This window comes from Poromitra crassiceps (genome assembly GCF_964638095.1).
Source record: "Poromitra crassiceps genome assembly, chromosome: 14".
NCBI lineage: Eukaryota > Metazoa > Chordata > Actinopteri > Beryciformes > Melamphaidae > Poromitra > Poromitra crassiceps.
Genome location: NC_139633.1, coordinates 19,004,906 through 19,023,105, shown reverse-complemented (window position 1 = coordinate 19,023,105; position 18,200 = coordinate 19,004,906). Strand labels below are relative to the sequence as shown.

At 43.2% G+C, this 18,200-nt stretch overlaps 1 protein-coding gene across 2 annotated transcripts; it reads right to left on the bottom strand.

Moving 5' to 3' along the window:
- Nucleotides 1–2,595: 2,595 nt before the first annotated feature.
- Nucleotides 2,596–17,951, bottom strand: btbd10b (BTB (POZ) domain containing 10b). Of its 2 annotated transcripts, none has more exons than XM_083650520.1 (9): nucleotides 17,745–17,951; nucleotides 17,158–17,305; nucleotides 11,536–11,735; nucleotides 10,228–10,522; nucleotides 9,964–10,066; nucleotides 9,423–9,543; nucleotides 7,062–7,259; nucleotides 6,837–6,947; nucleotides 2,596–3,737 (listed from the first exon to the last, which is right to left on the bottom strand). In XM_083650520.1, exons 2-9 carry the CDS (start codon nucleotides 17,256–17,258, stop codon nucleotides 3,400–3,402), a joined length of 1,467 nt encoding a protein of 488 aa, XP_083506646.1. In that variant the 5' UTR covers nucleotides 17,259–17,305; nucleotides 17,745–17,951; the 3' UTR covers nucleotides 2,596–3,399. The 2 variants fall into 2 exon arrangements, with proteins under 2 accessions (XP_083506646.1, XP_083506647.1); XM_083650521.1 differs by having other exon boundaries at nucleotides 11,536–11,732.
- Between the last annotated feature and the right edge of the window lie 249 nt (nucleotides 17,952–18,200).

The following is an 18,200-nucleotide window of genomic DNA, read 5'->3' as shown; positions in this document are numbered from 1 at the left end:
CTCTCTTAGACACTTGACCTTTTGTCTGGGTGCCTGTTATCTGGTTTCACATTGTGTGCTTCCACTGGTAATCTGTAGGGTATTTTACTAGCAACAATATGACTTGCCTCTTTCAATGTGTTGGCTACATGAAGGTCGCTGAGTGATAAAGAAAACAAGCAAACAACAACAAAATTAAAAACATTAAAAACAAACTAACAAAAAAACCACTCGGCTAATTGTGTCACAGTGTTACCAAGTAGTCCAATCATTTTACAAAAAAATTGGGCCAACCTCTCACTAATTGCAACAAAACCAAACCCAATGGAGTTTGGGTCTATGTTCTACGAGAGAGAGAGACAGAGAGGGAGAGAGAGAGATAGGGGGAGAGAGAGAGAGAGAGAGAGAGAGAGAGAGAGAGAGAGAGAGAGAGCGAGAGAGATAGGGGGAGAGAGAGAGGGGGGGAGAGAGAGAGAGAGAGAGAGAGAGAGCAGATGGGTTAAATGAGGTATAATGTTGCTTGTTCACATCACTCTGGCTGAGATATATTGAATTATAAGATACAAGAGCCCGTCCTCGCCCAGCTGTTGACAAAGAGAGAGAGAGGGAGATAAAGAGAGTAAAAAGGCACAATAATCAATTTTAGAACACTATTCTGAATCCATTGATTGCAGTATATTATACAACCATTGTGTCATGTTTTAGCCTCGCAACTAAAACGAGACGTTGACACCACTTTTAGAGACCAGTCCTCGATTATTGTGATATTTAATATTCATGTGATTCTTCCCAAGATCTTTGTGCCTTGGAGGATGGGGTTTATACTGGCTGCAAAGCTTTCACTCATCATTGTACCTTGTGTTGCCTGATCTGCCTTATTCTCCTTTGTCTTTAGAAACTCATTGTCTGTGTAGTCACAGGACCTGGTTTAGTCACAGGACCTGGTTTTGCATTCTCTCCCAGAGTGCAGACCTGGAATAGGTAAAAGGGCTTTAATGCATCTCACTGAAAAATTATTTATCAAAATTGATCAAAAAGCTGATCTTTCTTTGTGAGTTTTAAGATCTTATGAAGCATCTGGAGAAAGGCTCACCAAGAAACTGCATGTATTTTTAAGCCAAAATCTATTTATGCTGTGCGTTTTATCTGCTGGTCTGCTGTTGGAGAACTGGAGACTGGATGGATGGGTCTGTCTGTGTATTATTATTAACAGCAAAGGGACAACATTCAACTCATTTTGGAGGGATGCGTGTGGGAGGATCACGCTATTCCCCCCAGTTTCCCTTCCTCCCAAAACAGGTGCCCTGACCAACCAGAGGAGGCAATAGTGCAGCGACCAAGACTCATACCCCACCGGCTTCCCACCCGCAGACACGGCCAATTGTGTCTGTAGGAATGATTCCACTTTGTACTACTGCAAAGATTGGAATAGAACATCAGTTGGGGGGGGGAGAGCATCCTCAAAATCCTATAGTAACTGACATGAACACAGAAACCAAGTCACTGGTGTTATATAGTGTTATTGAGGTAGGCTACTGATGGTTTGAGTGATGTTATCTTCCTTTAGTCCATTTTCACTACAACCCTTCAGAACACTATCAAACTTATTTTCTCAAATTCCCTGCAAGTATTTTGTAGCTGATGCATGAACTGAAATAAAATATGAGTAAGACACAAATGGTTCAGCTTATGCCATTCCTATTTGCATGACCTGTCATCTGACTAGACGCAGCTGACTCTCTGAGCCCATCCAACCGCTCTGCTTCCCTTTCCAGCCATCACGGCTATAACACACCTGTGCCCCACGTGTATGCGCGTGTGGTGTGTGTAGGGAGTGCAGGGGTAGATCAGTAACTTTCAAAATAGGATATGCGCTTACATTTGCTACATTAGTTAATCATCCACAATAGTCTGCCTGGGCATAGGAGCACGGACTGTTTGCGCCTTTGTCAGAGAGGCTGCCAGGCAGTGGAAATAAAATATGAAAAATAATTAAATCCTAATTAAATTAAGTTAGATCCTACTGAAAGATTTTCAGTCAAAAAGGGAAATACTGTACATATTAAAGCTCTTAATTTAAAAGAAAAAAAGAGAACTCTATAATAGTGGGGGGAAATGTATGTAGAACTTCATGTGTTTGTTGGACTCTACTGCCAGCCGGTGGTGAGAGGAAGGTATAAGAGCAATGATGCAACCAGTAGCTCTGTTCATGGTCTCCTCAGGATGGAACAAGATCTCAGGAGGTGATAATAAATGTTTTATTTAATGACAAAGACAATGAGTTTGCTTAAATTTCATAAACAGAGTGCACAATTGTTTCTCTTGCTTCTCTACGTTATTTTTTCTTCTTACAATATTGCTAGCCTGTTACTATAGTACTACTACTGATAATAATCTAATAAGAGGTGTAGTATTTAGTGGTAGTAATGTGTTGGTGGTGCTCTAACCAAGAACATATAGCCTACTGTTTATAGACAGCCATAAGAGTAAGGTTTTTAACCTGATTTTAAAGGCGAATTGTCACTCTCATATAGTTCAGTAGTCTTTGGTATAAAGATTAACTAGTAGAGTAACAGGCTTTAAACTGGTGATCAAACGTACAAAGAAACATGGTTTTAATGTCTTTATTTCATGATATCAACTTTTCTTTTGAAACAATGACTTCAAGCTTTGCACAAAAAGATTCTGACCACAACAGCCTGTGTTTTGCTGAATATTGTGGCTGTGGAAAGAGCGAAACATAACATATCAGATCCAGCCAATGACTGCCCACCCCATGACTAGATTCAAACGACATCTGAGGAGAGTTCAACTGGAGATCATGACACTGAGTGGTGATAGCAATAGATTTTCCTCAATGGCCAGAAAGGTGTATTTTCTCCATAGTCGGTCTTGTGCCGTTCCCCAAAGCACATTCACTAGTTAAGCCACCCAAGTCAAAATTCTCACTAAGTGAAATAAAACCGGGGGGGGAAATACAGTGAAACCACATAAGAGCCAAACTCATCATAAAAAGGTAGAAGAACCATTGTAAATTTTAAATAACAATAATAATGTTAATAAGTATTTTACTGAATTTATTTCAAACAGAAAAATAAATTCCTTTGGTAAAAAAACAAAACAAAAAAACTAACTGAAAATAATAGAGAGAACTCTGCCTTTGGCCAGTCTTATGTCCCTCTTGCATTTTTCTTTTTTTTTTTACTGTCAACCAGGTTCTTGAGGCTCTAAGGCTGCAAAGGAGGTGTCAAGGCAATAATGGTTATGGTGCCCCCTGGTGGTCCATGCTGCAGCATGCTGGGAGTAGGGACTAGAGAAGGAAGAAGAGGGGCAGAGGCGTTGAAAGCGGACGGGCTTGCTCCTCAGAGAGCAGGACCCTCGCCTGCTCCTCAGAGAGCAGGACCCTCGCCTGCTCTCTCCTCAGAGAGCAGGCGAGGGTGCATCCGGGTCGGGCTCGTTGTTGTTGTAGTTGTTGCTGTAGTGATTCCCACTGGGCGGGTGGTTCGGCAGGTTGTCCAGTTCGTCCACTTGTGGGCCAGGGTGCATCACCACCAGCTGGTCCTGGGGGATATCCGCCGCCGCCGCCGCCAGGTTGGTGATGGACTTGGACTTGACGCACTGGAAGTCCACGTGGCGGCTACCCTTACCCTCTTCCTTCTCCCAGGACATGCGGATGAAGGGCCTCTGCACGTAGTTGTAGATGACCTCTGGACGACCTCCTGGACGTTTCTTCACTTTCTCTTTATATGTCGGGTAGCCTGCCCAAGGTACAGTGAGGACAAACCATTAGCTCAAGTGAACACATTTTGCTGCAGAATACCTAAAACACCGAGAAGCGCTGGCGATCGCTACACTGTGAATATTTCAGTGCTTCAGAGAAGAACTGGTCCCGCTGTGACCTCTTTTTCCAGTCCAATGAGTGCATCTTTCAGAAAAACTCAGCAGCATTATGTCCACTTTCTTTGAGTTACTAGATAGTAGAAAGAGTCGCCTCGAACAACCGCAGCAGAGGTGCAACCACAGAAATAGTCAACAAGTATGAAATGTGTAGACACCACATTCTCACCAGTAACAGTCATTTAACTGGAGCTTATTAAAACATGACAATTCAGAACAAGGAGGTCACCAACTGACAGGAAAATGCAGCAATATTAGCCACCCATCATCATCATCATCATCATCATCAGCAGTGGTTCGCACTCCAAAAGACAAATGACCTCAATTAAATTACCGAGATCTTTTATTCAAGAGTCAAGTGCAGGAGGGGAAAGAGAACATTGACGTTGTCTCCAGGCTTCCTCAGTCTGTCATGAAATGCCTGTGTTCCTTTTCTTCTCCTGCGTTGTCTTGAATAAAAGACGTTGGAGGTCATTTAGTCTACAGAGAGTGTTTTCACTGCTACAAGTCTAGACATAAGGGATAAAAAGAAGGAAAAGCTCTGACAAAATCTGACAGATCGGATCACTATACGGGCGAAGTGTACTGTTTACTCTGTACGAGTTAACTGTCATCGACCAACAACCCACAGGTAAACCCAGCCATCAATACCGGCTCCTATTCCAATATTCCTGATACTAGCAGCAGTTACGCTGTTGTCCTAACCCAGGGATACTCAACTTGCTTTGCCCAGGGGCCACTTTCGTGAAATGATAGGAGGCCAGGGGCCAGTTAACACATTGACTGCCAGCCGTTTTTTTTTGCTGTAGGTAGCTTCTGCCAAGCCGTTTTTTGAGGATTCTGGCTCATTTTACAAGAGCCGAGGATTCGTTTCAGCTTGGACTTTGTGAACATACAATATCTCAAAAGTACTAATAGAATGTGTACTTTCTCTGTCTAAAAGAGTTAGTTTGTAGAGTTAGTAGTTATGTAAGCATTAGCAGTTGAATACAGCATGGTTTTAGCGTCAGAAAAAATATTCAGAGATAAACGGCTTTTTGTGAAATTGGATAGAACAGTCACTTTAACCATTCATTTTTGGCTCTCTCTCTCTCTCTCTCCCTCCCCCTCTCGCTCTCTCTCTCTCTCTCCCTCCCTCTCGCTCTCCCTCCCTCCCTCTCTCTCTCTCTCTCTCTCTCTCTCTCTCTCCCTCCCTCTCGCTCTCCCTCCCTCTCTCTCTCTCTCTCTCTCTCTCTCTCTCCCTCCCTCTCGCTCTCCCTCCCTCTCTCTCTCTCTCCCTCCCTCTCGGGAGGGAGACGCACTAGGTTTAATCCTAGTGAGAGGGGGAGAGGGAGAGAGAGAGAGAGAGAGAGAGAGGGAGGGAGGGAGAGAGAGAGAGCGAGAGAGAGAGAGAGAGAGAGAGGGAGAGAGCGAGAGGGAGAGTTGCTTCAACTCCTCCCTCCGTGGGCGTTCTTCTTGGCTGCAGCGCCGTGTAACAAGCACTTTCCTACCTGTGCAAATTCACTTTCTCATACTCTCGACCTCTCAAATAAATTTCTGAATAGAAATTAAATTACTCTAAATTAGAGCGAAAAAGAAACAAAAAAGAATGGGTTGAAAATCCCATTCTAAAAGCCTTTTATGGCTGTTTCCAATTTGGTGCTATTTTGCAAGGCAAAATGGCCTGCTGCTTGTCACCAGCCTCACTGCCCCGCTGCCGCTGTGCCTGGCTGTGCCTGTCTGCGTGGCCGCTCCCCGAGGAAGCCCGGCTGGACTCGCCCGCCTCCCGGAGCCCTGGCCGAGAGCTCCGATGAAGCCCCTGCGACTCTGGTCATATTTACGCTGCGTGCCTCAAAGTGTGCTCCATCCGCAATCCACGATGCAAGTTTGCAATCCCGCACCGCCAGCAATCAACGCGAAAACGAAAGCGCCTCCGCCAATCCATTTTCATGAGAATGGAAATGGATCACACTGCTTTTTGCTTGCCTTCCTACTTCCTTGTCGCCACTTAGTGGGTCGGTGGAATGGGTTGTACACGTTGTACACGTCCAATACTTATATAAGATATGTAAAAGGGTTAGATGCACAACCCCCCGTTAAAAAAAAAAAATCGATGCCAAGGACGTGTTTACACGTTGTTGGCAGTTAACAGCTGGATTCTGAAAACGTGTTTACACGTTGTTGGCAGTGAATGTGTTAATAAACAAACAATACACATTTCTGTAGCGGATTGTAGGTTTTTGGGGTGTCAGCCGGAGTTTAGTCTGACAATGTTGTGCACACCAGTTAGTTAGGTTAAATACATATATAAGTGCCTGGGTAGCGAGCAGACGGCGGTATTTGACAATTTAGCTGGAGCTCAGTCAAACTTTATTTCATGTTAGTTCTTATTGTGAATTAGATTTAATGTGAAATTATTAGAAAATGGTTGGGAGTGTGGTTCCCATACATTACTAGCGCTGCAACGATTAATCGATCAACAGAAAATGTACAACTATTTTGATAATCGATTAATCGTTTTGAGTACAATTCTAAGAGAAAAGGTCTAAATTCTCTGATTCCAGCTTCTTAAATGTGAATATTTTCTGGTCTCTTTACTCCTGTATGACAGTAAACTGATATTATCTTTGAGTTGTGGACAAAACAAGACATTTGAGGACATCATCTTGGGCTTTGGGAAACACTGATTGTTATTAGCTACCATTTTCTGACATTTTATAGACCAAACAACTAATCGATTAATCAAGAAAATAATCGACAGATCAATCGATTATGAAAATAATCGTTAGTTGCATCCCTATACATTACATCGTTTAAGATTTTTCTGATGGCCTGCTTTAATCATCACCAAACGATGCTCGTTTGCTTTAGTAACATGCACTTCAATGGAAGCTTGCTCCTCCGATGAGCTCATTATTTTAATGAATATTCTTTCAAGAGAGATTAAAAGCTTCATTATTTACCATTCAACACAAACTTACCTTCAATGCCCAATCTGATTTTCTTCAGTCCTCTCTCCTTTAAGACGGATTTGGCAACATCTCGGTTCTCGATATACTTGAAAAATCTGTACAGTTTTGTGCTGTATATGACTGCAAAGAGAAGACAAAAGATAGAAACTCAATGTTCATGATTATCTAGTTGTGTTTTGTATATCAAGCTGGGCCTGTATGTGTTTATACACTATACTAAGTGTGTATCCTCACTCTGTGAGTACTCCTCTCCCATTTGTGGGGGATACTCTTCATCCCAGTCCACCACATCATCGTCAGTAAGTACTACAATGTGACACTCCCTCTCTCCGCTCTGGGCACTGGCGACCATCAGAGGCAGAACCATCTCCTCCAGGTAAAACTCAAACTGCCGCCGCGCTCCATCATTTGACAACTCGTGCATCAGGGCACCTGAGAACAGAAGAGACGAGATTGTCAGTTAGGTTGCCGCTGTAATGACCAGATGCTGCTGACAGGAGGCACTACAGATCAAAGCTTTTAAAACAAAACCACATGAAAGTGTTAGCAAAATGTGGAGTGTGTAGTGTAGTTGATATGTTTCACACTCACAAAATCAGTGTTTCAGGCATTTTTCTGTCAATATGGCACATTACCATAAATGCTGCACACTGACTGTGGCTGCCATTAATTATGCACATTTGGCATTTGATTAAAAGCACCTGGTGTTTAATACCAAGATGGCTGTGCTGAGACACCTCAATAAAAATTGAGGTGCTTACTTCTGTACCGCTATAGAGACAGTCCGCATGTCTGGGAACGCCCACAAAATGTTGAACGGCTGGTGCGCGAGTGGGGTAAAACCGCCCATATATCTCATGGGCTGACTCACGAAAAGACGGTGCTGCGGCTCAAAACTACAGGTTTGGGGGTTCTAGAGCAGAACACAAGACGTCTGCTCAGATGTGCGTTTACTGCGGTGGTTAAATCCCCGATCGTGTCTGCCTGGGCTGGTCTATCAGCTAAATTCTAACTTTGCTGAATGGATAGAACGTTTTTTTTTACCCCACCCTGACCACGCCCCCAGCCAGGCTGAGCCAGCTACACCAGCGTCTATGACGAGACGTGGCCTCAACCTATACACATCTTACATTTAAGCAATATCACACGAGAGGGAGTGCTGTTGTTGTCTAATATCGGCACTGCTGTGATTCGGTCGTAGGCACGAAGATAATCACAGCAGTGCCGATATTAGACAACAACAGCACGACCTCGAGTGTGATATTGCTTTTATACAACAGTTCTATTAAACAAAGCTGATTAAAAAAATGACAAAAGGCTGAGAAAATATATGATTTCTCTATTTATTCCTCCGCCAACAAAAAATAGTCCCCTCAGCTTTCTGCTTTGCCGAAAATGTAGCCTAATCAGCCTAATTAACTGCAGGCTGTCTACTTTACTACTGTCTACTCTACAGCTGTGAAGCATTTTGTTGATTAGAGCAGCTTTGAAGCGGAGTGATCTACACACAGTGAAGCGCCAGTGCGTTATCGTGAAATATCGGCACTGGTAGGATCCCTCTTGTCCAATCAAATTGATGGGCCGGAACTACCTGTTGTATAACTATGTATACATTATATACATCTTAGAGCGGCACTGCGGTGCCCCCCAAAAAACGGCCGCCGCCGCTAAGCGCAGTTGGTGGTGTTTTTTTTAGGTCGAGGCAGTGTGAGGAGAGGAGAGGAGAGGATCCCATCCCATGCATTCATTACTCACTAAGGTCCTATAACAGGTTGATTAACTGTTACGCTGTCCCAGAGGAGATACTCACTAAGGTCCTTTAACAGGTTGATTAACTGTTATGCTGTCCCAGAGGAGATACTCACTAAGGTCCTTTAACAGGTTGATTAACTGTTATGCTGTCCCAGAGGAGATACTCACTAAGGTCTCTGTTACGCTGTCCCAGAGGAGATACTCACTAAGGTCTCTGTCCCAGAGGAGATACTCTCTAAGGTCTCTGTCCCAGAGGAGATACTCACTAAGGTCCTTTAACAGGTTGATTAACTGTTATGCTGTCCCAGAGGAGATACTCACTAAGGTCTCTGCACGTCCCAGAGGAGATACTCACTAAGGTCTCTGTCCCAGAGGAGATACTCACTAAGGTCTCTGTCCCAGAGGAGATACTCACTAAGGTCTCTGTCCCAGAGGAGATACTCACTAAGGTATCTGTCCCAGAGGAGATACTCACTAAGGTCTCTGCACGTCCCAGAGGAGATACTCTCCAAGGTCTCTGTCCCAGAGGAGATACTCACTAAGGTCTCTGTCCCAGAGGAGATACTCACTAAGGTCTCTGCACGTCCCAGAGGAGATACTCTCCAAGGTCTCTGTCCCAGAGGAGATACTCACTAAGGTCTCTGTCCCAGAGGAGATACTCTCTAAGGTCTCTGTCCCAGAGGAGATACTCTCTAAGGTCTCTTTCCCAGAGGAGATACTCTCTAAGGTCTCTGTCCCAGAGGAGATACTCTCTAAGGTCTCTGTCCCTGAGGAGATACTCACTAAGGTCTCTGTCCCAGAGGAGATACTCACTAAGGTCTCTGTCCCAGAGGAGATACTCACTAAGGTCTCTGCATTTGATGGTGCTGTAGTCAAAGGAGATGCACAGATAGTCACACGCCTCTCGCAGCTCAGGGATGGAGATTCCATCAGGGCAACGGATTAGTCCAGATTTGTAGTAATCCTGCCAATTAGAAAATCAATTAGAAATCCCAAAGACCGACATTTTAAAAAGCACATGACTCTTTTTCTAATAACATCAAATATCAACATACAATCACTTGGCTAAACCTGCCGGAGGCTCAAAGCCTAACGATGCATTATTCACTAATAATGATACTTCAAACAACATATCAACATATGTCACTGAATACCAGTGGTGAATACAAACTTCATGTTAATTTGATCATCTGTGAGGCGACAGCGCTACCACTGCGCCACCGTGCCCCCTCCAGCTACCACTTTCGCCTCTGCAGCCCAGAGACACATGATGTATCCTAAGTATTGATTTCACGAGGCGACAAAACACTTTGACTATTTAAAAAAAATGGTTGACGCTGACAAGAAAAGAGAATGATGGGCTTGGTAACCCAGAGAAACTGACCAGGATGGCTCTGAAAACGGTGGAGCTGATGCCCTCGGCCACCTCATACTCGCCCTTCTCATTGGGCCGCGTGAAGTTGTGCTCCCTTCCAGATCCAAACATCCTGAAAGAAGGCGTCTTTGGCTTATTCACCAAATCACAGAAAACAGCAACGCAAAAATTCCCATACTACAAAATATATACAAATAATAATACACCAGAGGTTAGTGGGACGCTTCAGCTACACAGTCGACAAAGAATGAAGGTGTGACGTTTGTGCTCTACCTGCCCAACATCGTATTGGGTTGTGCGGTGAAGATGGAAGGGTCGACCACAAAGCGCGTGTTGTCGACAATCAGAGTGACTCTCTCTGAGGTCCTGATGCTTCGGGTTCCCTCCTTGGGATTGTCATAGACGAAGACCATCTCTCCCACTGCCAGGCTCTTGAAGGTGCCTTCTGTGCTGGACAGGCTGCTGGTGCGACTGCTGAGCACGCCGCTGCTGCTGGAGCCGCTGGGGGAGAGTCTCTGTGGGCGCGGGCTGCCGGGCCTGGAGGACGGGCCACCATCGCGTTCACGCTCTACACACATACACACACACAGACACAGACACAGACACACACACACACACACACACACACACACACACAGGCAGAAGAAAGGCTCATGGAGGGCGGGTTTCTCCACCAACTTACCACAGACTACAGAGCACACATCCCATTAGAAACAAGTCAGAGATCTAGCGGTAGATCATGATGATTGGATACAGGCACATCCAATAGGTACATTCGTGATCTACCGGTAGATCTCGGGCCATCAATAAGTAGCTCGCCAAAGAACTCCAAAATGTTTTTTTTTCCAATGCATAAACTAAATCCCACTCATGTACAGCAAACTCAGTGTCTACAGTATTTAACATTATTAATAATGTTAAATAAACAATATTTTTATTGTGACCGAGAACTCTGGAGGTCCCTTGTCGACGGCCTATACCCTGGTAAGGGTGTCAGGCATAAGTAAGTAAAGTAAATAAACAATATAATACTGTTAAAATGTGCTAAATATGTACTTGGCGAGACATGGGGAAAAGAAGTAGCTTGTGACTAGTTTTATTTTTTGTAAGTAGCTCTCATCCTTAAAAAAAACGTGTGGGTACCCCTGCTTTAGTGCATTAGCAATATTAATGTTTGATCATTTATGCAACAGGAATGGCTGCTACAGGTTCATACAGACATTACAAAATGAAATCAAAGCACTTTCACTATTTTTTTTCATTTTCAAGACTTCACGCAAAGCAAATAATTAATTTTCAAATGTACATTTGCTTTAAAGGGGAAATCAAATTTGCATTATATTATGGATTGTGTCTTTAACAAGTCAATTCTACTATCAATGCCTATCGCGACTCGACCCATGATCATATGAGAACATCCAAATTTTACACTTAATCTTGCTCAATTGGCCATTTGCTCGTAATTCTTCACATAAAACAGCCAGGATAGAAAAAGGGAGACATCTGAAAAAAGACATGTGTCGACCTCCAATATCGTATGGCCTCCATAAGCCCATTATTGCTTCAGTACATATTACTCACCACTGTTGTGTTGGCGGGTGGGCGAGGTGACGTTGCGAATGCAGGGGGTGAGCTGGCCTTCTCTCTCGTGCGACGAGTCCCGGGAGCGATCGCTGGAGCGACGGCGGTCACGTGAGCGGTCACCGCCCCCGCTGGCACCATGCAGGCTCATCTTCCCCTGGTCAGCCTCCACGCGAGATGATGCACGGGCCTGACTGCTGCTTTTCAGGAGGAGAAGAGCAGAAAGAGCATACTTCACATTCCTGCAAACATTCTTCGGTCTCTCAAGGCTGCGCAAGGGTCTGCGTAACATTCCACTTTTTCGTTCCCAGCTTTTTACACTGAGGAGTTGTGAAGATACGTTGAGACAGGCACACCCAGTCTTTCCGGTGGTGTGCGCAACAGCTGGACAAAATCATCAAGGCATGATTAAAACAACACACCTGAACGGGGCGACAGAATATGTGGAATTTGTGTATTTCTTTACCTTAGCCAATAGTTGATGATTCAACAGGTAGTCTAGATCCACACAGACTTTGATCCTTTTCCCTTATACTTTAACAGAGTAGAATAGCTTTGTCATCTGGTTTAAGGATTTTAGACCTTCCCATAATGCATTGCCAGCCAAATTATTATTATTAAATTATGCGTTTTGAATTAATTTACAGACTCATCGAAAATACTAATTAAGACAGGAAATAACTCTAAATCAGCTGCAAATGAGTTATTCATTCATTTTAATACAGAAGAGGAAAAAGATGACAGATGATGGGCACCAGCTACAACAGGACAATAACGCTGTCCTGGCAGGATTATTGTAGTTGGAGGACGGGTGGGGACACGGAAGGGCAAAAAGATTATATTAAACAAAGGGGGGGGGGGGGCAGGAGAAATGGGAAATATCTCTGGTTTCAACCAGGTAGACTATTGCTGGCCAAAATGAATAAATAGATAATAAATCACCAACTGGGATTACCAATAGCATCTACATTTCTTAATAATAATAACGATAGCATCTACATTTCTTCTTCTTCTTAATAATAATAATACCTAATAACAACCCAGTCTGAGTCTAGAGTGAATGTTTTTTTCCACCCATATTCCCAATTTGTCTATATTAAGCCATCTATTTTTACTCTCCAAGCTTGATGCAGCTGAGGATGCCGGCACAGATGTGAGTGATGACTGCACAAAATGTGAGTAATGACGTAGTGACATGGGCTCTATATACGACCAGGAGAAAGGGGCAGTTGTGACGTCACCAGTGATGCCACTCAAGCAACCGTGACGTCACCTGTCATCTGATCTGACTGTTGTCACCCCATTCAATCGGCTTATGAGTTTTTGACCTATTTGGCTGAAATTTGGCATGGATGTCAAGTGTGTGTGTGTGTGTGTGTGTGTGTGTGTGAGCCATCAGCCTGTCAGTGACACACGTGAGCTAGCTAAATCTGCAAAAAGCAAATTCAAACTACCGTAAATATGGCGTACTCAAAATTTAAGAAAGATACCAAAAGGTAGGGAAAGGTGACAGTGGGAATCGTAAAAAATAAAATAAAAAATACTCCAAAGTGTGCATTCATTCGCTCTGTCAAGCACCAAAGTAAACCAAGATTTGATTTGCAGTGAACTGGGACAGCAGCCATGTCAAGAGTGGCAATGTGAAACACCATTATGAAACAAATCAAGTTATTTTGAGCTACATCCCCCAGAACACAAGAAAAGGACAACAGCTGAAAATGTAATTTCAAGCCATGAGCAGATTCTTCAAACCTGCAACAGAAGACTCTAGAGTGGCTCGGGTCTTGGCAAGCACAAAAAGTCTTTCTCTGATGCAGAAATGAGACAAGGATGTTTCAGTGAAATAATGGTGGCTTATGTTTGAAGGAAAAGATAAACAAGAAATAGCACCATCCAAACTTGGTATCATACCACTGCCTCATGCACCAGACAGTCCTTTATCAGAGTCTTGGGAATGAGTACTGAGACATAGAGCTGCGGTGATTCATCGATTAGTTGTCGTGTCAACTATTAAATTAATCGCCAACTATTTTGATACTCGATTAATTAAATTATCTGATTCCAGGTGCTTAAATATGAATACTTTCTGGTCTCTTTAGTCCTCTATGACAGTAAACTGAATACATTTGGGTTGTGGGAGTGGACAAAACAAGACGTTTGAGGACATCATCTTGGGCTTTGAGAAACAGTGAAACACTGAACATTTTTCACCATTTTCGGACATTTTATCAACCAACAACTAATTGATTTATCGATAATACAGGCGACAGATTAATCAACACTGAAAATAATCTTGAGTTGCAGCCTTACTGAGGCATCAAATATCTGAGTGTCTTCTGCATCGCGTGCTATGCACACTCCTGACAGGGCTCAGTACAGCACATTTTGTGACCACATTTTATTCTTTTTTTCAGCTTCTAAAAATGTCATTATTTTTTATCCATAGCCAAATGTCCTTGTGTCTTTATGGAGTAGTCATGACCGGCCCTGACAGATGCAAAGGTGTTTATAGACATTTTGTATTAGCCACATTCACAGATGTGGCAATAAATAAGAACAAATAATAGCCAAATGAAGCCTTAAGCAACTGGCAACTGTTGAGAATTGACAATACGGCGTCTGTCCAGCAGAGAGCTCTATCAGACTAACAGCTACTACGTCTCAGAGGTACAGAAAACACTTTGTGACAGAACAGTCTGAGCTGCTTGCCAGTTTCTACAAGGCTAAAAGTAAATACAATTGCTTGTTGGTTTCTATAAAATGAAGGTGCAAATGGCATTCAACAATCATCAAAGGATTCATGTTCCATGTCTGCACCACTCAAGCATATTTAACCTCAATTCTGAACCACATGTTAGTGCTCAACAGAAGAACTCGCACACATTAAAAAGGGAGAAACAGCTGCTGAAGCAGTCTGATGATTTGAGGAGGCTGGTTTAATTACCCAGAGCCTTGCATAGTCCCATACTCCGCATTGCACCAGAGACTATTATCAAATTATATGTGGGTCCGCAATGAAGTCCTCCTACTGTGCGTAGGTACTAGGGCTGTTTCATTCAGAAATGTTTAGGTCTAATGCCAGTAGTGGTATCTTGGCACAGATATGAAAAGTATTAGCATTGCCATGAAGCCAACAGTTTGCTCCTGCACATGAAAAAGTGTGTAACATGTAATCCTGTTTACCTACAAGATGTTATTATGTAGCAATTACCATCTCTGTAAAATGATTTTACAAATATATCACACCTATAAATCCAATCATATCGGTATTCGGTATTGGCGATGTTAGTCTTTTTTTTAAATATCGGCATTGTTCCAATGTTTGGTTATCAGTATCAGCCTTTTTTTTTCAGAATCCCCCCCTTCTCCCCAATTGTAGTTGGCCAATTTTCCCCTGCTGCCCCGGGCGCTGCTCCACCCTCTGCCAATCTGGGGAGAGGCGTAGACTAGCACCATGCTTCCTCCAACACATGCGCAGTTGCCAGCCGCTTCTTTTCACATGACAGTGGGGGGAGCTTCACCGGCAGGACGTAGCACGTGGGAGGATCATGCTATTCCCACCAATTCCCTTCTGCCCTGAAACAGCCACCCCGACCGACCAGAGGAGGCACTAGTGCAGCGACCAGGACACATACTCCGGCTTCCCACCCGCAGCGCAGACACAGCCAATCGTGCCTGTATGGATGTCCGACCAAGCCGGGGGTAACACGGGGCGCGAACCTGCGACCCTCGTGTTGGTAGGCAGGGAATCTACCGCTACACTACCCGGATGCCCAGTATCAGCCACAATTTTCACATTGAGAGGAAACAATGTGGTAAATCTATGATTTATGGGCTTTTCCAAATGTTTTGGAAATAAATCAATGCATTCCTTTTTCAAATTCACAGTGTTTACATGTACAAAATGTTATAATAAAAACACGTTTTTATATAGTAAATACTAAATATTGGTTATCGGCCATAACAGCAATATCAGTATCATCCAAAGTGTTCATATCTTTTTAAGTAAAATTTGCTTGTGATCATCAATTTAGACAGCAGAAATGTGCGTCTGACATGATATTAAAATATCTTCATATCATCACAACATGATTCAACTGAAAGACGATAAACGATAAGATTGAATTATCGCCTAGCCATAAGTGGGAGACAGCACAGTCTACCAGTTCGTAGTCGCTGCAACAGGATAGGATGGAGGAAGAAGTATTGGTAAAAGTACCAGAGGAACTTTGACTTAAAGTAGATTACAGAGGTATGGAGTAATGTCTCTCCACATGAAACAAAGATAACATTTGTGTTTGGTCTGTGTTGACACCGGTTGACACTTAGCATAACAGGTACTTGTCATGCCCGTTGCTGGCCATGGCTGAGACAAACTCACAAAAACACATCACATTGGGTGTATTCCACTTGCTTGAGTCAGTTTTATAGACCACAAACATCCCCAACAGCATGTGTATATCATTGATTGCTATGGAAACATTCAGTCCAACATCGTGGCTTGCCTTGCTGACTCATACACTAGAAACAGAGCGCGCTCCTTTCTAGCGCCCCTCACCACGCCCCAATGGGCCCATTCCTGCCGTGCCTCGTACGCGTCGTCCTTCTCCTCATCTGTACTGTACCTGATTGGTTTGCCATCGAGGCGCAGACGCAGCTTGCGGGCTTGCATAGTACGCAGCTCGCCTGCAGCTTGGCCACTCGCCTGCTCAATGCAGTTGGGGAATTGTGCACCACACCGCGCCATCTCCCTCTCCAATTATAGTGGTGATATATATATATATATATATATATATATATATATATGCATAAGGGATGCACCGAAATCACAATTTTGGACAATAAATACCGCTAACAGATATTACCATGGCTGTTATGGCTGATAACCGATATTTACCATTGTCGATTATATGATCTTTCTAAAAACACATTTCTATGATCATTACATTTCGTGCATACTGAAAAACACATGTAAACCCATAAATCGTAGATTTAGCGCATTGTTTCGTCTCGATGTGAAAATTTTGGCCGATACAATAACCAATTTTAACATTGCAACATTGGACCGATGCCGATATGTTAAAAAATTACTAACATCGGCCGATACCGATGATATTGCCAATAATATATTGTGCATCCCTATGAAACTTTGAACCTACCTACCTATCTATGGGTACTTTGTAGCTTTGCTTATCATGAGTAAAGCAGAATATGAATAATCACCCTAGCAGCAACTGGCTCAGTTGATGTGATTTAGTCAGTACCTGGAAGCACTAAATTGTATACATCATAACAATCTGCGAATATTTATTGGTTGCCAAATTCTAAAAGTTACATTTTTTTGACAACATGCGAAAATGACGACTTAATATAACAATCTGAGGACAAGTACAAAAACTGCTGCACTTCTTTCAGGCAATTGCTGATCTCATATGACTGAAATAGCCTAGAATTATAGCTGCCAGTCTGTACTTTAATCCCTGTCATGTCATTTCACATTCAAAGTAATAAATGAGTAATGGATATAAAATCCAATATCAGGCGGATGATAGCTAACATAATTCTCTAGGTGACTAATTCCCTTGACCTTTTCCCAACAGATCAGATGTTCAGCTGGCTCACCTCGAATGCTTGCAGAGTTTGCGAGGTCGGCTTGTTGTTTTTCGTTCCCAGTTTTCAGTGTCACTGGAGTTGCTATCATATGACTGTAGACGTGCTGCCATCACCCGTACAGAGGGGAGTCCAATCTGGATCTTTCACCGTTCATAATCTAGTTAATGGCGAAATCAACAAGTCAGTTCAAAGGCTTGAACAATCCCTTGCGAACTGCGGGACTTGAATCTAGATTAAGTTTGATGGTCGCCGTTGTCGTTAGTGTTACCGTCAATAACGTTAGATTAGCAACTAGGTTAAACACTACAGCCACCGTATAAACAACGTTGACAAAGCCAACCTGCTAAATGTTAACTAGATTAGCTAACGGTAGCTATGTTAGCATACCTAGCTAACGTTAGCTGGCGTTGCTAACGCTAGGTTACAAAACTGGTAACGTTAGCTGTCAACGTTGCTAATTAACTAGCTATTGCAGTTATCTCAAAAACCATAAATAAGTTCCATTAGGTAGGTAGATTTAGCTAAAATGTGAAATAGTTACCGCTAAAGCCATTCGCTAGCTAACCAGCCATCTCCGTTCAAAACATTGCACTCACCCAGCCAGATGCTGACGTCCAACGACGTTATTGGCACTCACGCACTGACGCAAAAACAAAGATCGCAATCCACTTGCTCCACCAGTCTACCCTGCTTTGTCTAACAATAAATACATACAAAAATAAACTTGATTAATGGACATAGTGGTGATCTGTCTAATCGGTCTAATCGCTGTTTTCCTAATAAGGAAATCAACGGTTGACGCCTGGCGGTGGTGCTCTCGCGATATCCCAACTTCCGGAAGAGTTCGGTTCTCTCCTGTGTCTCATGTGGTCTCATGTAGACCTATCAACAAGCAACAGCTCCTAAAGTTTATGAGCTTGTTGACACCATAGACCCTTTTCACGGGGGCCATTTTGTGTCGAAAAGGCAGAATAAACACAGGTGCAAGCAAAACACTAATGAGGGTTTCCAAATTCCAATCATACACACTAGTTCTACGCCAAAAGGCCACG

Excerpts from the sequence above, each read along its gene's own strand:
- btbd10b (XM_083650520.1), bottom strand. The coding sequence starts at position 17,258 with ATGGCAGCACGTCTACAGTCATATGATAGCAACTCCAGTGACACTGAA. Across the intron at positions 10,067-10,227 it reads CCCAATACGATGTTGGGCAG|GATGTTTGGATCTGGAAGGG; the intron begins GTAGAGCACAAA and ends GCCTTCTTTCAG. Across the intron at positions 3,738-6,836 it reads AATCAGATTGGGCATTGAAG|GCTACCCGACATATAAAGAG; the intron begins GTAAGTTTGTGT and ends TACCTTGGGCAG.